The sequence below is a fragment of the Seriola dumerili genome, unplaced genomic scaffold, assembly GCF_002260705.1.
Source record: "Seriola dumerili isolate Sdu_G_001 unplaced genomic scaffold, Sdu_1.0 BDQW01000219.1, whole genome shotgun sequence".
NCBI classification, from domain to species: Eukaryota; Metazoa; Chordata; class Actinopteri; order Carangiformes; family Carangidae; genus Seriola; species Seriola dumerili.
This window is the reverse complement of record NW_019174474.1, coordinates 296,449-320,389: the sequence shown is the minus strand read 5'-3', so window position 1 is coordinate 320,389 and position 23,941 is coordinate 296,449. Positions and strand designations below refer to the sequence as shown.

Below are 23,941 nucleotides of genomic sequence, written 5' to 3'. Positions count from 1 at the left end.
TTGACCCCATTTTCTGCAAGTTTGTAAGTTCCCTTTTCACTGTAGTCCTTGTCACTGCTAACTCTGTAGTTACTTGAGGATGCAAAAGTCTTGTGCTGCTTACTTATTGAACAGTATTTTATCACCAGCAGCTTTTCTTCAGCTGCCAAAAATAAGCTTAATTGGGAGGGTGTGACATATAGGGGGTTTACAATAGTGACTGACTGATAAATCAATTGGTCCAATGTTAGCTTCTGCATCAGTTTCAGTATATTTGTCTGCTGATAAATAACAACAACAATTTGAATCAGCTTCCCAGAGGCGAACACAGCTAAGCTCTAGTCTTTAAAAAATACAATGGTTTTTGGATTATATAGTGTTTTGGGAAGTTAAGTGATTGAAACAGAGTTCCCACAGACCAATGGGCTAATCATCAATAAGGGGCTGTGCGTGGTTAGCGTGGTGGCAGACCTTGACGTTTACCTTGATTTCGAGCAATGCACAGTGGGTACACGCACCAGCCATAATGACATAAACATAAAATGTTTGGGGGAACAAACAGTTGTTTGCGGAGACTGTCGCAAGAGGCATGTAGCGGTCTTAATTTTGTTCATTTGATTGCATGAACAAGCTGGAGCATTTGATTCACTGGATTCTTGGTGCTTTTTGCATATATATTTAACTTAATCATTCAAATTGTGATATTTCAAAAAGTAGTTTTGTGCCATACACACAAGCTAAAATTACTTTATTATTAATTCCTCATTTAAAAGTAACTGTGACTATAGTGACCTTTTTTTTTATACCTACCAGGTATTGTAATTGGGGTATCTTCACAATACCCCAGTAATGCCACTGGGACATACTGTGCTGTCATGAGGTCAGTGGGTTAAAGCTGTGGCCAGTGTAAATTCTTCCACTACAGGTGAGTCAGTGCATCTTATGTAATTGCCACCTTTGTTTTTTTTTAAAGAGGAAGGACTGATGACCTATGTTCTTGCCTTATTTTTACTCTTCATAATTCACAAAAAATTTGGCCAGTGTCCATGTCCTCCAACATTTTCCAACTGATGCTTATTCTTCAATGTCCCCATAAAAAAAAATAATTTAAAAGAAGTTTGACTTCTGTGGGGAAATGAAAAAAACACACGCCCATACTTGAAAGTTTCTCTGTTGCTGTTTTTTCCGGCTCAGATCTGTCACATCCTACATGTAGCATGGATGTAAATAAGTTTTAGTAACTTTAACTTAAAAGCGAGAGGTGGGTGTTTCGCCTTTAAGAGTTAAGAAACTTGAAACCTTGTTTGCGCAACAATCAGTGCAGCTCACAGCCGCCAAAGTGTCTAGACTAGCACATGATGGTAGTCAGCCAATGGCTCCACCGCTCTCCTCGGGGGCCCCGTGTGTGTGTGTATGTGTGTGTGTGCGTATGTGTGAGGAAGAGGGGGGGGGGAGAAAAAGAGAGAAACTGAGAAAGAAAGAGATCTGGGCTGCAGTTTGGTTTAGATCTGAGTGGAGAAGCAGGAGCGCGATTCAGCCCCGGATTGATCCTCCTCATGTAGTTTCAGCTGGCATGGATATTTTGCTGGGATTGTTAAAAGAAGTGCACATACATCTCAAGAAGACGACAAGGATCCTGACTTCTAGTGCATTTCCTTGGGATTAAATCTCCTCGAAGTACCTCATGCTCTACGTGCCGGTGTAGAAAGTAGATCTGAGGTTGTTAAAAGTCCAGAACTGTTTGAGGCTGCCAGTTGCCGTCTTGGGTTGAAGGCTGCTGGTTTTGGATTATGTTACTAAGATTATCATGTTATGTTATTATGCATTCTGCTTTTTGTATTCGTTCGTAACAAACATATAAACAGTCCATTCCCCGGCGGTCTCGGTTAAGTCACAGTTTGACCCGCTTGGTTATTTACAGTGTAATCGGTTAAATGAATGTATTTTGATCGGAATGCTGCAGTGCATGTATTGCGCGTTTTTGTTGTTGTAGATGCAACAAAATAGCCTTCAGTCTAATGTTGCGGTTTTGCCACCAGTGCTCGTCAGTTGGCTGTGCATGCATTGCACGGCATTTCACAGACATTAATGTTTTGCAACGACCATAAAAGTATCTGTAATATTCGGATATCCGTACAAGAATAAAACCCCCTTATAGATTTTCAAGTTGTCGTATGTTCAGGACGAAACGCTCAGGTCTTGTGCGGCGACTCTGGAGAAGCCGTTTGATCCCAGATAAAGAAGGGGAAGATGGAAATGGCAACAGTAGTGAGGGCTGTAGGGACGATCTGTTCGGCAACAACCCAGAGAAAATTCCCAAAACGGAGCTCAGACCGATGACCCCTAGCGGGTCTCTTGTAGGGGACATTGGGGGTGTGTGCACCCGGAGCCCCGTGGAGAGCAGCGGCTTGGGGGTCACGTCGGACCAAGATGGGGGTGCGGTGTGCGTCCAGGAGCAGGGGAGCCCCCGCTCCATACAGGACAGCGAATGCAGGACAGTGACTTGCTGCTTATTTAAAGACCGGGACCACTCCGAGCTTAGGGGTCCAGAGATGGCTCAGGGTACCAGGGATCCAGGGTCGTGTCACTTCGTGCTGAGGAACCTTGGACCACGGGATAGCGGCTCTCCTGAGCCGCAGGAGGCGATGCCACGCACGGTGTTAGAGCAAGAACTCAAATCAGCCACATACTCTCTTTTAAAAAGGCTAAAGGAAAAGGCGCTGGATACCTTACTAGAGGCAGTGGAGTCCAGAGGAGGGATGCCGAGCGACTGTGTTATGATTTCCCGGACAGAGCTGAGGTTGTGCGGTCATATGGCATCCCCACAGCTGCTTGTGTGTAAACTGTACCGCTGGTCCGACCTCCAGCACACGGCCCAGCTCAAACCGCTCTGTGAGTGTAAGAGTTTTGGGGCCATGGACAGTCCGACAGTATGCTGCAACCCTTATCACTACAGCCGGCTCTGTGGGCCAGGTAAGAGCATCTACCAGGACACAAAAAATCTGCCTGTAGCACCTTACAGGTCAACCTAGATGCTATTTTTGGGATAAAGTTACCAGGTAGTCCATTAACAGATAACCATAAGGCTTCTGAGTCTACACTTTCTTGCCTTTGCACCACAAGCTTTCTCTAACTTTCTTTGCAGATACCATCATTACTTATAATAAAAAAAAACCATGTTCCATAAATGTGCAAGTAAATCATGCAGATACAACTCAACCATTAGGCTCATTTGGTCCATTTGCATTTCACATTTTGCTAAATTATTATAATAACAACTGAAAAGGTCATCTTAATAGTTACATGGCAGAAATCATGTTTTCAAGAATGTAAAACTGTAAAGGGCCTTGAAATATGCTCAGACAATCCTTCCCTATCACTCTGCTTTATTTATCTAGTATTGTTTGGCTTACTTTCATACACAGAGATAGAGAATGGCAGGTCGTTTGATTAGATAGTTAATGATTATTCAGGCCATCCTCATGACAAGGTGAACAATAACAATATCACTATAAGCAAGGAATATGAGCAGAGTTTGATTTGATGAAACAAATGTGAGACAGACTCCCTTTTAAGGAGGCTTGGAGTTATTCTATACCTTGAGTTCTTACGTTTAGTATATTTGAAAGTACCAAAATGCATGGAAGATTATAATATGCCAGTTTGATAGGTTTGTCACTTCTGAAAATTTTAGGTACCTATGGTGTTGTATTTGGACAGTTTGATGCTGTAGTAGAGAATCACTCAGTGGCCTGCAACATCTTTATATCTTTAATGAAGGAGTTTGTTTGTTTGTTTGTGCTGTTGTCTTTAAGCTCTTATAGGTTTAAGTCTTCAATGAATTCCCTAATAACATATGTGACATCTTATATGTGTCTGAATATGTCAGTGCCTTCAGTGTGATTGTCAATACAGCTTCTTACCTCTCTTTCTTTCAGGGTAATTGCCAGTGTATGACATGTATATGATTGTATAGACACACACTGAGGTTTGGACTTGGCTCCATGTCAGTTTAGTTGGTGTTGTGGTGGAGGAATGAGCTTTATTTCCACAATCAATGAGCTATCTATGGCAGAACCTCCCTGACCTACATTAAACAGATTAAATTTTGGCAGGGGACAGGCCTGTGATTTGGCACACCTTAAACTCTGGGCCACTCGACCCCACTGACCTGATGACAACGCGTGGTATCATGTGTAAAGATGCAAGCGTCAGTATTTCTGTTTTCTCACTGGCACAGGAGGTGGATTTTCCATAACATCCATGTTTACTAGAGCCAGCTGGCTGTGACAAGCTCTTCAAAGTCATATGTGCAACAATATCAGAATTCGTAGCACGCAAATGTTGGACACTGACGTGGATTTGGCCTTCATGTCCTACCATACTGTCCAACCTGATCAGTTGTGATTTTTATAGAGCTCCAAGGTTGCATGGTGTTTGCTGGTTTGAATAGACTGTGTTAGATACAAAGAGCATTTAATTTGTTCCCCCTGCTGAACTGGATGTCAGGTTATGGCCGTGTGTGTTTCTTTCCACTAAAACTAGCAAGATGAATTGTAAGAGGAGGGAGAGGGGCACATACCCCTTATTGGGACTAAGGCTCGTAGTACACATAGCTCACATGCGCTCATGCGTGGCCCGATAGAGCTGGTATTTCTTTCATGCTATTCAAGAAGGGGGGCTTTGAATCAAGACTTTAACCACTGGTTTTTTTATATTGTTTGCAAATGGAGAAGTAGGAAATATTGAATTATATAAGAATGATGTTCAATTCATGAAATAGATTTTAATGGAAAACATTTTACTCCTTTGTAAAACAAACTCAAAACATGCCTGAAAAGAATAGCGTTAAGAATTTTTCAACTGTAATTCAATCTGATTGTTTGATTGTAGAGTAATTTCAAGGTCCAGGTATCAGTTTTATATAAGACTTTTTAAAGAATAAAACAATCTGTAATGTTTGACAGAGAGCTTGGATTGAAGTGGACAAAAACTTTTTGCTTTTATTTTGCCAGGCATTATACTTTTCGAATGAGATCAGTTTCAAGTTGCGCTTTAAAAGCCCTTTTGTGCTAAGGAGGTCCCCTCATGCTATTTAGGTGAAGGAGTGGTGATAATATACAGTTTGCATACTGCTGGCGCCAGACTGACTAGCTGTGTATCTGAGTGACTGAGTTCAGATCCTGGCAATTACTGCCGCCACTCTTAAAGGACCCGCTCCTATTATGCTTTTCTCCTTCCCCTTTTCCCCTGTAGGCGAGGTCACAGTGTGCTCACAAAGTTTTCTTTCCTTTGTGCTTTCCTTCTTGTGCAAGTTATTCTCTTCATTTCTCTTCTTTTTATGAGATAAAATTAAGGCCTTTGAACACAATGAAGTTAAAAAGCAGAGATTTACTCAGATTTATTAAAGTACTAGCTAAAATTTATGATTAGTCTGTGGTTGTAGTAATGACTGCTTCGGTTAAATAATATGTCCTTAAATAACAGCAACAAATGTGCAGTTTTCTGTTGGCTTTATTAGCTTCTTTAACTAGCTTTTGAACAAAATGATTAGATTTTGTAGTGCAGACACAAAGCCTAAGAGTTAAGACTTAGCCTGCTGTCTACTCTGAAATGGATCTGATGTGAGCTGTGTATTGAAGCTTCTTTTTTGGCTTGAATTTAGTTGTGTTGGCATCTTTCTTATTGCCTTTATCAAAGACTTTTGACAATAACCTCACTCAAAATCTAATGTTTTAAACAATGCTTGGTTAAGTTTGTATTACTGTAATATGAAACCAATACACTGGGGTCTTTATATGTACAAAGTATGGTGTCAACAGTATAAGTAGAGGATTTGTTCTGTGAGTTAATTACAGTTAACCAACATTTACACCAGTGTCCAAGTGTATCCAATCCGGATTTTATATAATTTTATTTTAATAATACACAACTGACTTATGATGGGGAACTTAAAGCATTTATACCAGGGCCTAAGTTTATCAGGGCCTTCTTTCTAACCTTTATTAGGTTGTTGACATGACTGCTTTGTGTTACAGAGTCACCCCCACCTCCTTATTCGAGGCTTTCCCCTAATGAAGAACACAAGCCACTGGGTAAGTGACAAACACACAGATAAACTCTTTGGCACCTGAAGCATGCATTCTATTTCATCCTCAGTTATTGATCTTCATCTGAATCTTGCTATAAATATTTGATTCACAGTGTTATGACTTGTAGTCAATAAGTTGCTGAAATGTAATTAGTTGATTCTTATCTTTTTTTTTATGATCATAATTAAATTGCAAATGGCATCTTCAGTCTTTTGTTTAGGATCTGTTGTAACAGAAAGAAACAGGCATAAAGCAATGTGGAGAATTTTAATGGATGTAATTGGGCACAGTTACTGGCAAACTGCATGGGTAGCTTTTGGATGAGACCTAGGCCAGCATGTGGCATAATGTCAGCATGCCAGCCAGAGCCAGTGTGGGTAGTATGGTGTGGGTAGTATGTTCTGTGGGCTGTTGGGACTCTGGAGCCTGGCTGCTAGCTGGGGCTGCAAGCCTGAGTACAGCTGAGGTTTCTGGCGGCATTTGGGGGGGATGTCATCAGGTAAAGCCTGTTAGTGAAGTTGCCAGGTTATCCCCTATTGGACGAAGCCAAAACATGGTGTTAATCGTTTTCAGTTTGATATGAAACAAAAATCATTTTGATGTTGAAATGAAGAGAGGCAACTGTTGTAGAACAGATCAGTAGAGATGTTACTGTACTATGTAAGTGAGGGGCTAATTTCTGCTTTATTCCCCACAGATCTGTCAGACTCCACATTGTCTTACACTGAAACTGAGGCAGCCAGCTCACCAAACATCACACCAGGGGAATTCTCAGGTGGGTGTGTTTATCCAACTGTCGTCAGACTCCAAATAAGGAGTTTGTTTCCGAAATGCTTTACACCAATTTTACAAATTAATGATTACCAAATGTTTATCATCCCAGTGGAGCCCGTCTGTAAATGCTTTAGTAATTTCTCCAACAAGGAGTTCAGTTTCTCAGAGGACTTTGAAGTTGATTTGTCTTTCTGTTGTGCTGTACATTTTGTAGCAGTAGGAGGCATTTATTTTTTGTTGGCATAGTGGCACACTGTATAGTTTCAGATGCTCAAATGCTGTGTGCAGCAGATGTGGGGTTTGACATACAGTACATTGCAGTGAGTACTGGCTCTAATCATTGAATGACATGTATCGGATGCTAAATTTCAACTTAAATTGACTTGACTTTGGATATATCTATGAGCAGCTGTTTAAGTACTAGTGCTGGTATAATGGTACATCAACTATCTTGAATGAAGAGTAACTGTATCAGTAAATATGATTTATACATGGATTAGGGGTTTTTCTTTTTCCTTTAATTATTATTAAAAGTGGTAGTTTGAGTAATAAATCAGAAGACAGATGTTAGTTTCTGAGCAAGTATTCGCACGTACATATAGCTTTACATTAGAACAATGCAATCTATGAATCACTGTTTTATCACTATAATAATCATAAAGCTTTCATGACTCTCATGTTGAGTGTCCAGTGGCCCGTTTTGTTCTGGCTATGAAATTGTTGAAATAAGACAGGAGAGTGTACTTAAATAACAGTTCAGAGTTTTACTCCTGCATAGCTGTTGAGTGTATCTGGATGAATACGCAAACTTATGAAAGTAATTTCATTTTGATGTTGTACTTTATTCCTTCTCATTAAGGGCCATTACGAACAGTTCAAGCTTTTAAAGATAAAGGTTTCATTGTAAGCGGTGCAGAGGTTCAGCGGGGCGTGTGCATTGGCCACAGAGCCGGCCTCCCCTCCTCTGTTTTTCTTTCAGAAATATTTGAGTGGGATCAAACTGTAATAAGATCCAAGCTCGCTCAGAAACACACAAGCACACATAGTTGTGCACATGCATGTGCACAGACACTCACGCGTACAACTCTATCTAGCCTGGCTGTAAGTGGGCTGCAGGGAGGGGTGGGTTGAGGGAAATGGAGTTGCTCCTGTGAATGGGGCCACACCAGAGGAAGTGAGCAGAAACAGTCCTATCCTCTGATTTGAAATGAAACACTCCTTTCTCATGGCATAGAGTAAGCATGCCTCCCCCTTCATGCTAGGACCACAGCCAGCATGCACAGTATCATGTGGACGGGGAGTCAGAGCCCTCGTTTTGGGGCTTGCTCTTAGAGGTTCTGCCATGGCTCAGAGTCGTAGACACTGAGCAGTTGACATGGCTACCTGGCAGTGAAGTATTCAGTCAGCAAGGGCCCCCTCCTCCCACTGTCACCACCTCAGCATGGCCCGGCGACACTCCCTGAGTCAACAAATGAGGGGCTTGTCAGAGCCCGCACCACAATTCCTCAGAGACTGTGGTGAGGAGGGAGGATCTAGACATGCTAGGCTTTGGTTTCTTCCAACTGTGTTGCTGCTTGTACAGGCCAGTCCAGATCACTCTGCATTGGCTGTGACACACTCACCAACGTGGAATTGAGAAAGAGAATGACCAGTGTTCTACAGGGTGGTAGTTTTTCATGCTGTGAGCTAATTTGTGTAGTCAGTATGTCTCTGATCATGTTGCATTTGGACTATATGATGGTTCTTTGATTTTAAAATACATAAGAGAGCCCACGTTGAGTAAAACAAACCATTAGCATCTCGTCATACAGATTCTCCACCAAGTATTTGACTTAGTTTGACCAAGCATATTCCATCATAAAACCAAGAGCCTGAAGGCTTCCTCATAAAGCCTGCTTAGTTCTGCTTAAACATACAGGCCTGTTATGCATATTGTCAAGTTATCCTGTGCTGACCGTGTTGCTGACCTGGAGATGACTTTTCTTGTGAATCCCCCTTCAGCACGGATAGAGAGAGTGTCTGTGTGTAACTGGAGTTGTATGGGATCCAGACTCCACCCCTCACGCAGGAACAAGTAAACCTCTTAAAAGCAGGTCTGGGGGGCACTGGTAGGGTGGGTTGGGTGGAGTCAAATAATCAACTACAGTCTGCAGCCCAGGGCTACAGAAATACACACTGAGCATTCTTCTGCACCTCACAATGGCAGAGAAACTGATCAGAACTGGTTCGTTTGGTAGACAAGCTTGTTCTACCACCTCAGCCAATATTGAGAAAATATATATTTTCAGGGAAATTTGAAAAGTAGTTCTCATCTTGCTTTAGATTATGTAGCGCCATGTTAACATAGGATATGTCTTCAAATCAATATGTCTTCAAATCAATGCACTTCATGTTCTTAAGTTAATGTTGGAGTTACATTTAAGAGCAGATGCATTTCTCTGGCTGACTCTTGCAGTTGTTTAACATGCTAAAAATGTTCTTACTCATGCATTCTTAAAAAGCTTCCCCATGTGCACATTATTGTATTAATGTCTTAGTGTAATACTCATACCTTCAGTTACTGTGCCGTCATAGACATTTGGACCATTCCCAATGGTTTATTTAAACATGTCCGTGTCACAGACAGCCACACCAGTGGCACTGTGTGATGTCTGTTTATGTCATGAGTGAGCCCAGCTTCTGGAGTCTATGTATACGTAGTATACCTTAGTGCTGTGTGTGTGAGGGAATGTGCCTTTGCTGCTGCTGTCCTCCTAGTCTGTCCGCACACCTGTTTCCTCACAGCCTGGGCCTTGTGGTGTGGGCATCAGAGTGATGCGCTTTGAAGCAGGTCTCATTGCTTCCTGAATGACTGTCTGAGGGAGTGTTTTCCCCCTACACACTTCATGTGTAGGGGGAGGATAGGACTTCATTATTTCAGTCACATTGTCTCTGACATTGGGGACTCTTCTTCATTATAAGGTTGCTTTGGCCAGCTCTTGCTCAGAACGTGAGGAGGCATGCCAAGATGTTTTTGCGTTGCTACTTAAGGATTTCAGTCATTGTGCATATGGTCTAAATGTCACTTTGTGCAGTGATTACCATGTTAACAGTATTTAGATACAATGAATGATGCAAGTCTTTCCTCTTTGCCTGGTTGAGAGCATTGTAAGATCATGGCTCCAGTCTGCCTACATTCTTCAGTCATCAGAGGTTGTGTCCTCAATCAACCCGGTGGAATTTGTCAGCATAACACTGTGTGTACACGCTCATGTTGGTGTGAGTTGAGATCACCGGTGTGAATGGAGGGGCTCCCTCAGATTTGCTGGGTCAAGTGACCAGAGGACATGCAGAGTGACCTGAGTCACTGTCCTTTTTTTATTTTCCTTTTTCCTTTCCCTTCCGGAAAACGTAGGAAAGTTGGACTGGAGGAATGGAAAGATTGAAAGCTGCTAGACGTGGATTACACAGAGTGCTGTAGCGCTTACTGGAGGGAAGAGGGCATCAGCAGGTAGTCAGGGTTCCCACACAGTAATCATACAGCGCTCTCCTCCGTCTGCCGGCTTGTCTCTGGAGGGAGGGCCAGTGCTTGTCTCTCTGGATGTCTCGTCTGCAGACATTGTGTCAGGTTCATTCTCTGGTATTGACTGATTCTTCCAGGCAGAACAAGGCAGTTAGTAGATAGATAGGAAGGACCTCATGTGAGTCACACAACAAATTGCTCAGGAAAATTACAGTTTACAACACCCCAGTGCTGGGACCAAAAAAACGCATGTGTAAAGCTTTAGTCTATATATTTCTAAGTCTATATTTCTTCCTTAGGGTCCTCATCTAAGTCCAGATATATACATTAAACTGTGCAGTCAATAGTAATCACAACCTGCCTGTCTGTGTCAGGAAGAGGCCGGCATCAAACTGTTCCCTCGATTTTTGTCAGAGACAGTTAAAATGCATGGAATAATTAGACAGTCTAATCAAGGCATGTGATGCTTCTCTTGATCAAAGCAGATTAGACTGGACCCATACTTGTTGATCTGACTTTGAAGGCATGTGATTCCACTTCTGCTAGGAACAAATGAAATAGCATATCTACTGTACTCAAGATTTGGGATTGATTGCACCTCTAATTTGCTTTGAAATGTCTCGTTATGTGTTTCTGTATTAGATCATCTATTCAGTTTTTTGCAGGGGCCTCAGTATTTTGTGGATGGCTCTTTGATGTTTTGGTCCGTTTTTTTTCTCTCCTGAACATAAGTGTGATGCTGAGTGACATAATGTACGTGGCATCATTGGTGGCCAAATTAATTTATAGCTGCTCAGGAACCATCATATTCAGCTGAATACTAATAATTGTCATCCTTCACCGCTATCCTTTGTGCATTACTTTGTAATGTAGTGTGCTGAGTATATAAAGTATCTCCTTCCTGCTGTGGAGGCATCTAACGTTCTTGATGTTAGCAGCTGTATTGTGATTCTGCAGTGTGCAGACAAGGGGTATGGTCTGATAGAGTGACAACTGCATCAGCATGTTAGCAATGTCCCCCTCCCCACCTAGAGGCATGATCCCCCTCCTCCGCCCCACAGACCCTAGAGTGATGCAGCCTGGGCTCATCTCCCCCTACAGCCTGGCACATGGCCTCAGGTTTCCACCGCAGCCCTGAGCCTTCCCAGCGCCTGGCCGCCCACACTCCCTCAGGAGCCCCAATGCTCCAGGATACGGGATGTGGAAATAATGTGACTCGAGTGCTTCCACCCTGCCTCCCGAAATCAGGTTTTGCGGATTGTTTATTTGAGGGGAAGGAGGCCTCAGACAAACATCCTGTTTTAAAAAGCTGCCTGGGTTTTGTAGCAGTGTAGGGCGGTGAATTGCCCCTTTGACAGCGGGGGGAGACTGAGGAATGTTGAAGAGAAGGCCAGCATCTCGGGGGACGTGAGGGGGCTCTCCTCACCCGTTTGTCATGTCCAGTTTGCAGAGTCCATTTTAAGCTGGGGGCGGAGGGTTGTAGCTATACATCCTGAAGGGTCTTGTGCTCTGTTCTCTCTGTATTGGTGTAGGGCCTGTACCCACAGTCCTCATCTCAAGTATCCGTTCCTGTCCTGGGAGGCTGGCTTCCATTTCCCCTTACGTAACACACATACACATAGAAAAAAGAGCCATTGATAAGAGCGATAAGGCCATTTTTCATTTTCCCTTTCTCAGCATTGTTAGACTGTGTGGTGTCAGAAATCCATTTTCAAGTTTTTCTGGGAGGGGTTATGGCATCCTCAGTAGAGTCCTCCACAATCTATGTGACCTATTGACTCATTAATAATAGCATTTGTGTGTGTGCGTGGGAGGGTGTGTATGTGTTTGTATGTCTGTGATTTGTTTTTTATATTAGTGAAGTCTAGTTTGCTTCCCTTCTGTGTTCAGTGAGATGCTCTGGCCATTAGATTAGGGTCTTTTACTTTTTCTTCTCAAGCTTTTTTTGAGTTTTGTGAAGGCCTCAAGATCTGAGCCAAGTCAAGATTTATGGCATTTACAAAAAGCTTTACTGTAGGTTTGTAGTTGAGAAGTCTCCATAGTGTGGACCGTCTGTGTCAAGCAGCGGAAATGTGGATCTGAAGTAAGCACTTTTTATCATCTGAAATTGTCACGTAGACAGAGAGGAGGGAATGTGATTGTCATTGTGTTAAGATTTTTTTCTACACTGAATTTGTCTTTAAGAGTCAATTTACAGTCAGAACTAGTAACACAGGTCTTGGATGTGGTGAGGTAATGTGACCTCTACGTGCAGAGTGAAAGCCATGCTAATCTAAAGCAGTCCTTGGAGAGGCCTGAAACCCCTTACATGTCAACAGAAACTAACCTGCTGAGCTTAGTATTTATCTGTGTCCGCTTGGCAAGCCACTGTGGTGCCAGTGCTGCTGGGTGTTTGACTTAACTTGTGAAGGGTTCACAGATAAAGATTAATCTACAGCCTCATACATGACTATGAGTCTAAGCCCACAGTGCTGTGCTAGTCATTTGAATTTACACAGTGTACTGTGCTCACTGAGGATAAAGTGGACTGTGTTTCCTTTTCAGGGCTTGCCACACAGATAGAAAATACAGTCAGTAGAAATAACAGGAGGTGTGCTCAAGCTATAATTTTTGCCCCATATTCTACCTTAGCAAACAAAATGAGTGAGCTAATCTTGTCGTGTGCTCAGGGAGGGCTGCTGTTGCCATCTTCTCTCCCTTCACACCGCAGCGCAGCACCAGCCTCCACCAATGGCTCCATTCATTCAGCTCAGGGCACAGGGTTAGAGCAACAAATAAAGAGCGTGCAATGCCATTAAAAATGTATGGAATGTCCAACTGTTAGTTTAGTGTTTTAGTATGCCTCCTCTCAAGACTGGGAGGGGGAACAATACTCCATTTGAGCTCGCCACTGTAAATGTGCTAGCCTTGCATCGCCTGGCAAAGAGTAGTGAAGAAGGTGCCAGTTGTGGATGCTGTTTTTATTTTCTGACCATTTTACCCACAATTATAAATCCAGACATCGGCCTTGGCCAGCTATGATTTAGGCCTGCGGTTTGATTGCTGGCGAAAATAGATTTAAGATTTTTTTTTTTTCCTTTCTCCCCAGAGGAGCATTCACAGTTGTGCCTGAACCTATGGCTGTCAGTATTTTTAAAACTCAGAATAGCCAGTGCATTCTTTGAGCCTCCAGAATGCTGCATGTGGATTAACTTGTAGGGGCCCATGTCATTGGACATCTCTACACAAGCCTTTTACAGCCACAGGGAAAGGATAGGAGCTCATTGTGGATGGGTGAACAGTAAACTCCCAGTGTATCGGAGCCTGGTGCATTTTCTCTTGCGTGTACACGTGTAAACTGAGAGACAGTGACTTGATTTTTTTCTCTGTCCTTATCTTGAACTTGATCTGCTGCAGCTATATCTTCATTCCACTCTCTTGTCCTAACACGGGGCCAAGTACGATAGACATAATTTGGAGCCTTTGATCCTTCTCCCAGAAGATGAAGCCTTTTAAAACTGAGCAGAGAACCTTTATTTTGAATGATGGTCCAGCAAAACGCCCCTGATAATGTATTGTTTACAGTGGCTTGGCTCACTGTTCAGTTTTTTTTTTTCCTGAGCATGTACATGTATGTCCTCAGGTTCTACACAAAGTACAACTTGACAAAACAAATTATACTGTTGGACCAGGTTTTTGCAAGTAGTAATTACAAGTTGTAAACATGCTTATGTGAAAATTCTCATTGATTATGTTCACCAGGGAAAATTATATTTACTTTTGCAATGTGTGTTTTATTTATCTTTTATTTGTGTGTATTTCTGAAGTCTTGGCTGTGTGGCTCAGTACGTGCAGTCAGGCTGTCGCATTTCAGGGTACGGTTTAGATTAGAGGTCTGGCTGTAGCTTCCCCCTCTTCCCCTCTCTGTGACTGCCAGCACATAATTTACTTAATGAAATCCTGCCATTCCCTTTAGCTTCAAGATTTTTTGCAGATGTTGACAGGGAAGGACTTTGTGAATTATTGGAAATGTTCACTCCTGCATTTTTAATGAATGTCTTGCTTGTTGTGAACGGGCTGACTTGTCGGAGATGAGGGAAACAGTTGTCTTTGTTTGGGGAGCTGGTGTCTGGATGCCCGCGGTGGAGCAGTGTGGGTTACAGCCCAGCAAGTGTTGTGATTGAAACAGAAACTCTGGTGCCACATTATCCTGACAGAACACATTCTCCTCACAGACTCTGATCCACTGGGCCGATCAATAGGAAACCATTGTTTGAACGGCAGCTCTGTCCATCATAGCTGCTTCACCTCCCAGCCCGGTGGAAACTAAATACCTGCCTTTCGCCTTAAATTAGTCAGACTAATATAACTTGTAATAATAGAGTTCCTTGTTATTGTTCATTTGAAACCAAGCCTTCAACATAGCTTGAATATATATGCTAGCTAAAGTCAGTTTCCTCCCTTGCTGTATGGTCGTGCTTTTCCCAGAGGACAAGTGTGTCAACTCTGAAGAAAAGTGTGAATTAAAGAGAGGAATAGTTTAAAGTTTGGATGTAAAAGTTTTAGACCACACAGCCAACACTTCCTCTCACATGTCCTGTGATTTTGTGAGACTATACTCCAAACAAGACTCCTAGAGGACGAGAAAGTAAGCAACCTTCTTGCTGCCCCCCACCCCCCACCCCACCCGCACCCCCCACAGTCCTAACCAGAGTAGGAAGTTAGGAGGCACAGCGAGAGGAGGAGGGGGGAGTTCAGGAATGCGCAGGGTCTCCTCTACTCAAACGCTCCAGCCTACTTGGCTCGAACCTCCCTCGCACACGCACAAACAAACACACTCGCACACACACACACAAACAGATAGGTTGTATGAGGAGGTGAAAGGGCACAGCCACCCAGCAGGATGTTCACTGACTGTTTTGCTTTCAGTGCTCTTGCAGACTCCGCTGGCTTTTAACGCTGCCTGTAGATATGACATCCACAAACATCCCCCACAGTTTTCACTGAGCTTTTACATGCCCTAAGGACTCTCGTAAGGCCTTACTTGCATCACCACCATCACTTGCACTCTGTGTGTCTGACACATTGCAGAGCTTCGGAGGAAACTTGGAGGAAATGAGCAGCACATTCTCTTCCCCTGACAGAAAAAAATAGAGCCTTTTCCCTCAAACCAGTGGCCTCTTACTCATGCACCCAGACGGCTCCTCCGTATTAGCCTGCTTAGCTTCCTGTGCTTTTTACACCCTCTGTTGTTTATTGATTTAATTTATGGATTCTGTTATCTGCTATCAAGGGTACAGCACTTTTCCTCCCTCATGGGGTCATCCCAAAACAGAAACGGAGGGAAAGTGGAGAGGAAGTGGATGACAATGTAAAGCATTCCCATTGTGACCAGCCAGGCTTGGTGACTGGATTCAGTTTCTCTGGCTCCCACAGTGTTTTCTCCGAGCACATATCTCTCTCCCTCTCTTTCTATCTTCCTCTCTCTATCTCTTGCTCTCTTTCTCTCAGCAGAGAAAGGCCAGACCTCAGGGAAAAAAATCCATAGACATATAAGAGCAGCTCCAGTTAGCGTGTCTGTCTGATAAAGCCGACTTTGATGGCAGCGATAGCCCAGACGCCAGCCTAAATGTGGCCTGCTCAGGGGTTACAGTCAGCCTGTAGGAACCTTTGTCTACAGAATTAAAGCCATACCATACTCTGAAAAGGAGGGGGGAGGTTTTTGCTTCAGTTCCACTTTGTTGTTTTAGTTGTAAAAGAAAGTTAAATCTAACAAATTATAGGACAGGGTCAGAGGAATGCACAAACCACAGTGTACACATTCACACACTCCTCATACCCCACTCCCCACCACCAGCCCCCCAGCCTATCAGTTCATTGGTAGAGTCTAATAGCTGGAGGGGAATCTAATCCTTGGCACAGGATGAGAGACTGCTGCTCCCCCTCCTCTCCTTGCTGCTCTCCTCCCCTCGAAAGCGCTGCTTAAAGGGACTGGCAACAGTGTTTTTCTTTTTTTCTTTTTTTTTTTCTTCTTTCCTCCTCAGCAAAGTTTTGGAGGAATGAGTTCATCTCTGCTCCCCGCTCTGGATTAGGAGAGATGAAGTATAATGGAGGTGGCCCCGGAGCTTGGTGGGGAGATGTTAGCACGGAGGGGAAGCTGTTGTTTGTCTGCCTGTCCCTGACACTCGGCCTCCCATTCATCTCACTCCAAGGCTGCGGAGCTGTGTTTACCCCGGGGCAGCTCTTTTCTGCTTCTCCCTCTGCCCTTTTTTCCCCCTCGTTTTCATGCTGTCTTTAAAAGCATTACTGGATGATCATCAAGGATTGCCATTGAAACTTTCAAGCCCCCATTTTTGTGTACTTAGTAGTAATTATCCAGACTTGCCCTTGAGTGCTAGGAACTTGTAGAAGGGCGATCTGCTTTTTTCCATATGTAAACCTGTGGAAGAGGCTTGGGCAAGTTGTACTGAACATAGACATATTTAATGGCACATGATAGAGGAAAAAGCTATTCTATAGCTGTATATCAGTTTTTGCTGCTTGTTTTGCCTGTGTTAATCACAGCAGCCTCTACTATCTTCTGTTAGAAGTAAATTTACTCAAGTACTGTACTTAGGTGCAAATTTGAGGTACTTTAGCTTTACTTGAGTGTTTCCATTTCAGTCTATTTTTTACTTCTGCTCTACTGCAACGCACTTTATACTTTTCACTTCACTACATTGAGTTGACAGCTTTAGTTACAGATAAAGATTTTACATACAAAACGCATGAAGACTTTATAAGATACGATGCACAGTTTTTGATTAAATCCAACAATATATACAATTAGCTGCATCATAGTAAAAAGCTACTGATACATTCACATTTCTCTGAATCATGTAGTAGTGTGGAGTCGTGATTTACTTGTGTACATTTTAATTTCAGGGTATTTCCTTTTAAAGGAGTGTTTTTATGTTAGAATATGGCCACTTTTACTTAAGTAAAAGATCTGAACCATTGATTATCTTCATGCGTCCACATGCAGAGTAATTATTTACGTTAAACCTGGACCACTTGTAGCTGACATTTCAATCCTTTTTGCAGACGCTGCAGCTTGTGTCACTGTTTGCTTTCTGAGTTCCAGTGAGCTGATATAAGTCTGTGTTTGTTGTCGGATCTGATGTCCTGCATTTGATACTCTGAATTCCTCCAATCAGACAGGCCACAGGGAAACTGAAAAATCAACATTTTCACATGGTTTCCATGGAGCTTGTGCCTTGTTATGGAAATCAAACTCTGCACACCAAATGCTTTCTGCTGTTGAAGTTGTGTTCGTTAAATATCTCTGTTTACTGTGTGATTGTACAAAGACTCGTAGTACGTGCAGATACAGGCGTCCAACGCTACTTTTGATTGACTAAAATGTGTGTGTGTGCTTGTTAGATTCTGAATGTTGTAATCTGTTTACTTATTTCATGACGCTCAAAGGAAGCCAAACAGAGACTATCCTAATCATACTGCTAGAACACTAGTAGCTGCTTTATTCTGCATATTTCCTGTTGGCCATGGAAACTTGAAGAGCTTGAATAGCTTCCACAGATCTATGTATCTCCACTTTTTTGATGCTAGTACTGTGAGATTGGTTATGTATGACGTTAGAGTTGATTAACTCCTTCATGTGCTCAGATCATTGCCTCTGGCTGCAGGAAGAGGAAGTGGAGCGGCCATATTGTGCCTGCATCCATTGACTCTGAGACTGACACTAAGAGAAGAGGCTTTTGAGAATAAAATAACAATAATAACATGCGCTACTATTCTAATGGGTAAACTGAGCTGTTAAAAGGTGGCAGGGTTAAATGGATGCAGAGCACCAGTAATTGCTCCCAGCCCATCATGGCTCCGCCCTGAACAGACCCTCTGAAAGCCCAACATGGAGTCAAAGAGAGTTGGGTGTCTCTGCTGTGGTCAGAAGGAGGGAGACATACTCTCTCCCCTCACTGCCTCATGTCTGCCTTTTAGGTTTGGTCTGAGCCCTGGCCCAACCTGTCTGTGCATCAGTATCTGGTCATATACTAATAATTAAACCTGGCTTCATACTCGCTTACATCAATTTGGTAAAGCTACATAAACATTTACAGAACATCTAAACATGGCTGAAGAAACAAGACTTCCCTAAAAAACATAAAGACTGAGCACTTGAAGAAGGGCGAGCAGAGGCCAGCTTGAGCTCTGGAGTGGAGGCCCTGGTCGCTGTGGGTGATATTGTCCAAACAGTCTGACTGATTGGTGATAGCTCTGCTTGGTTAGATAGATCCTAATGAGTTCTTCTGTCAGAGCACTCACCTCAGCGCCCCCACCTAGCCAAAACACACAAGTTCACAGCAAAAACACAAACATGCTGGCTGATTTTCTTCCCCATCCAAACAGTGTGCGTACAGACACACGTAGACGCATAACACAGCAGAGCGACAGGAAAAGGCCTGGCTCATGGTGTGCTCATTGTCTTCCCTCAGGCTCAGGCTTAACATTAGATACATTTCTAACCTTTGTCCTGCTGATTCCTCTTCCTGGTCCTCGCAGTCTTACTGGGTATGTGTGAAAACTAGATACTATTGACTAAATTGTTTTTACTTTATTCTTTCCATCTAAAAAAGAGGAGACAGTAGCCATTTGGTCTTTTGTGTTTGTGTGCACAGTTTCAAAGTGAGTTTACCTTGATGTGTGGGCTCCATTTGATTTGAGACAATAGAGGGCCATAAACAAGTTGGGGCTGAATTCTTTGTGTGGCCGAGCCACACTGCAGTAAAAGCTGAGCTCAGAGTGGAGGAGCTGGAGTGTGGAATTCACTAATGGCACATGCATGTTGGGGCCCCTGAAGAGAGGGGGTCATTTCAGCCATCAGTGTGTGCGCAAACACACAGAGAGTCTGTCTGCAGCTTCCCCCCACCCCCACTCACTCACTCACTCACTCTTCCTCCCCCTCCACAACACAGAGAGCCTTGAACCAGCAGGCGTTTGTCTGTGCAGGTCTGGTCAACGTTTTTGCTAATCTTTGTATAAACTTTACTAGTGTGGGTCACTCAGCAGAAAGGTTTAGTTGGGTGGGAGGTGAGTGAGGCATTTTGTTGCTGTGTGGATCTGTGATGCTCCACCTTAAAGGCGTTTGTTAATGGGGCGGGCGGTCATTAAGCCCTGAGAGCAGAGAGACTGAAAGGAATGGGGCCACAGGCCCAGGCTTTAAATCCTCTGTGCCAATAGACTCTCTGAAGCAAAATAATGGCATCACTCTGTGTGTGAGTTAATGGGAGCTGATAGCATGAAGGCTGGGGGGTCAGCGGGTCACGGGCTTGTGCTAAGTTGTCAGGGAGCTGAATGCCGTCCCTGGGCCCACAGCAGGGGGAAGAGCTGGGTGGAGGGGGAGGGAGACCCCCTGCCTGGCCCTCTCCCATCACCCCCACTCTTGTGGAATGTGAAGAAGATGAGGGAAGAGGAGAAAGAGGCACCCTCATTCTCCAGGAGGAAACGGTGAAGAGACGGATGTGAGATCATGAAACTCTGTGTTTTTTCTTCCTCATCCGCCAGCCTCTCTCCACTCCTCATACCACAGATTTTATGAGCAATATAAATGTATGACAGCTATGAGCAGTGTGGACTGTAGCAGCTCTGAAAGCAGTCAGCAGTGCTGTGTCTGTTCAGTATGGTGAAGATAGAAGTCTACCTAGGGAGCAGTAACTCACTTTGGAGTGCTGGGGGCTGTCACTGAGAAGAGTTCACAGACTGCAGCCATGAAAACTGAATTAACAAGCTGATTTACTGGACAGAGATGTTTAGGAATGAGATGCCAACTTTGTCCCACTGTAAAAGGAAAAAAGTGTTTTGTCTTGAGCATGGTTTATTAAAATGTGCACTGACAAAATGCCAAGTTTTTTACCAAAGGTTGTAAGCACATTTTCAGTCTAGCCTCAGCATACTACTGCAAATACTTATTTGCCAGTTTTCAGTGGAAACACTGAGTGTTATCCTGAATTCATTTTAGTAAACATGATCTGTTTTGAAAGTGCATGTGTGAGCAACAGAGACAGGCGCTGTGCTGGGTGGTCAGTGTTTAATCATTGTAGTGCCCTCTTGAGGCAGAGCAGGGAAGTGCAGGTCCTCAGCTAGACTGACCTCACTACACCCTCCAACCCAAGGATATGTATAGTTGCCCACGTGCATGCGTGTGTGTTAGACGGATGTGCATACAGTCATATTTATACAAGGCTTAGATTTCAATACAGTGCCTCCCTCAGTATTTATAGTGTGGCCATCTGCTCTGAACAATAAAAAGAGATAGTTAATCCCTTAAAACTCAAGGCTTCCTTTTTACTAGCCCTGTTTGCTTTTGTTTATGTTTTGTTTAATGACTGTCTCTCTCTCTCTCTGTGTCTCTCTAGATGCCAGTATGTCGCCTGATGCCCCTAAGCAGAGCCACTGGTGTAATGTGGCGTACTGGGAGCACCGCACACGTGTGGGACGCCTCTACACAGTGTACGAGCACTCCGTCAGCATCTTCTATGATCTACCTCAGGGCACGGGCTTCTGCCTGGGCCAGCTCAACCTGGAACACCGCAGCAGCACCGTTCAGCGCACACGAGGCAAAATTGGCTACGGCATCCTCCTCAGCAAAGAGCCGGACGGCGTTTGGGCGTATAACCGTAGTGAGCACCCAATATTTGTCAACTCCCCTACTCTGGACATGCCTAACAGCAGAACTCTGGTGGTGCGAAAGGTGATGCCAGGCTACTCCATCAAGGTGTTTGACTATGAGCGTTCGTGCCTCCTGAGGCACACCACAGAGGCTGACCTCCTGGACGGACCCTATGACCCAAACAGTGTGCGCATCAGCTTTGCTAAGGGCTGGGGCCCCTGCTACTCAAGACAGTTCATCACCTCCTGCCCCTGTTGGCTGGAGATCCTCCTCAACAACCATAGATAACACAGACGGACCCCACAAACTATCCCAAATATCATCTACCTAGATTTAATATAAAGTTTTATATATTATATGAAATATATATTATACTTGTAAATACGGAGTCATTTTTACAATGTAATTATTTATGTATGGTGCAATGTGTATATGGACAAGAGGAAAAAAAAACGGAAAATGCACTTTGGCTTATATATATTATATATATAAATATATATAAAGATAAAGAATCTTTCAATACCAACTTGAGAAATTATACAGCAAAATTAGGATGAGCCTGGATTTGGTGTATAGTTTTCATATACTATTAATATCCAGACAAAAAGCTAACACCATTCACACATTGATAATAAAGTATTCGCATAATAATTCTCTTTGTTTGGTCTGTATCATTAGCTCTTGGTTTATTACACATTCAACATTTCACTCTAGTTTATTTTCATGGTGTCTTAACGCTTGTATTGATATCATTAAGACACCAGTATATTGAACTTTGCCTGTTGTAATTTGTCTAAAACAAATCTCAGTACACCACCATGTGTTATACTGAAATAAGGTACACGCTCTTGAGTGGCATTTGACATTTAGGCCAAGGGTTGGTATCCTCTTTTCCCACGGAGCGTGGGAGCAGATGATATAAAGTTCAGAGCTGAACTTGTCCTCAACATGAACTGAAGTTTGCCAGGCAGAAAATGATCAGATCTGTCACTTCACTGTTTATTCAAAATGGTTGTTGTGATATCTGCACTAGTTGTTGGTATAGAGGAGTAAAGTAAAAGGCACAAGCAGATAATGATGTTTATTTTTCAGTAATATCTACAGTATCAAGCTAGATTTTAAGACGAGCTGATCCACATGTCCTTGAGGTCCTAAGGAGCCCCAGTAATGAGGACCGAGGGGAGATGGTGTAGGAGAGGACAGTGTAGGAGGAAAGGATGAAACCACTCCAGCTCAGCAGTTAGGACATCCTTCCAAAGGTGTTCCTACTTCAGCACATCATCGTTGGCTCGTGGTCGCTGGTCTCAGGCCTCCGCAGCCAGCATGTCTCACAATGGACGTTGTTATAACTGACCAGGGATGCGGCACCCTGAAACCGGCACAGTGATACTGGAATGTATGCAGAGAAACCAAGAAGTTTTACAAGCCTACTGGAATCTTAAAAACTACAGCCAAGGTGGATGTGGTTTAGCTGGCTTCCTTCATAATTGCTGGTGTTGGGTTGTCAGATTGGCGGTGGTGGTAGTGAGGAGGGGGGGCAGAGGTCTCTGCCAACATTCAGCAATAGAGGCATTCAGTAACACACTGATTCTGGTTTAATGAGCGCCGAACTGTGCAGTTACAAGGATGTGTGTTTTTAAAAGTGGGCTCTCTGAGACATCAAAACTGCTGGATGAGCTTTTTGTGAGAAATCTGTAAACAGCGTGTTTCAAGCAGAGAGACAATGAGAAGCAGTTCTTCTTTTTTTTTATGACAGGTTGTCATATTTTTCTGTTGAAAATTCTACTTTCCTATCGGCCTTGCTGCTGAGTGCAGCGTCTCTGTCCTTCCCCTCCTCCAGGAAGGCTCAGACAGCCTCCTCCAGGCCTGCTGTCTGTCTGGAGCCAAGACTGTGTAGAGTTCAAACAGCAGAGAGGAGTGGTTCCACTCCGCCTCTGTCTCTGCCTCCGCTCTCTTCCCTACAACTGGGGGCCATTATCCTGCTCATTTGTGTCTCTGTTATGGGAAAAGGGCCCACATCACCACTGGAGAGGAACTGGCAGACAATTATATTGGGTGGCGAGGAGCTAAGACACATAGTGGGCAGATTACACAAGCCACCACAGAGGGTATGAGAGGGGGCCTAATTAGACAGGTCTGGGGAGAGGCCAAGCGACAATACACATCTACTGAAGCTGCATCTCTGGGAAGGCGCCTGCTCTGCTGCGCTCCAGAGCTGGAATAGTTGTGGCAGGAGGACTGTAACTCTGGGCAAGATGGAGGAGGGAAGGGAAAAGCCTTGTAAGCAGCCTTGTGTGCTCCATGAGCTCAGGAATGGTATTGATTAGCAAGCTGCAACCCTCAATCATTTTCTGGAGAAGTCTTTTGTCGCTCTCGGCCCCAAAAAACCGAGCCGCCATTTTGTTCCACTGTTTATGTTACACCGAGCTGTAGTTGCAGCGCTGCATTGATTAGAAACGGATGTTAGAGAGAAAACAACATAGTAGCTACTTAGGTTTTTTTTTTTTTTACACATACATGAAGCACACTCTGCTACATGTGGATATATCTGCATTTGTGTTCATGTGCACATATGAGTCTGTGTGCGGACAACTGCTTTTTAAAGCACAGTTTTGAAACCCTGTTATTATGGCTTCTGTCCTGCCAAAGCCTCATTACATTCCTTAGACTGTAGATTCTTGTCTGTAAGCTTCTCCTAAGGCCTGGTTCTCAGTGTTCACTGTTGGCATCAAAGGATTGAGGCCTGATAACTACAATCAAGTCACTAAATTCATCTGCTCCCTTTAAACAAAAGGTGAGCACACCTGCAAAAACATCCCTCGGTTAAATGTGAGAATAACTATAAAATCAACAGAAATAATCTCTTGTTGTTCTCATAAGAGATTAGAGTTAAAACAGACACAAAACCAAGTAGTGAAGAGTTAGTAGGTCATTTGAGCCAGGCAGATG

The 23,941-nt window shown here is 43.5% G+C and overlaps 1 protein-coding gene across 1 annotated transcript; it reads left to right on the top strand.

The window, feature by feature from the left end:
• The first annotated feature begins 1,486 nt into the window (after positions 1-1,486).
• Positions 1,487-21,630, top strand: smad6 (SMAD family member 6). Its single transcript, XM_022754535.1, has 4 exons — positions 1,487-2,952; positions 6,018-6,074; positions 6,769-6,846; positions 20,739-21,630. The coding sequence occupies exons 1-4, from the start codon at positions 2,154-2,156 to the stop codon at positions 21,278-21,280; spliced, it is 1,476 nt and encodes a 491-aa protein (XP_022610256.1). The 5' UTR covers positions 1,487-2,153; the 3' UTR covers positions 21,281-21,630.
• The last annotated feature ends 2,311 nt before the right edge of the window (positions 21,631-23,941 follow it).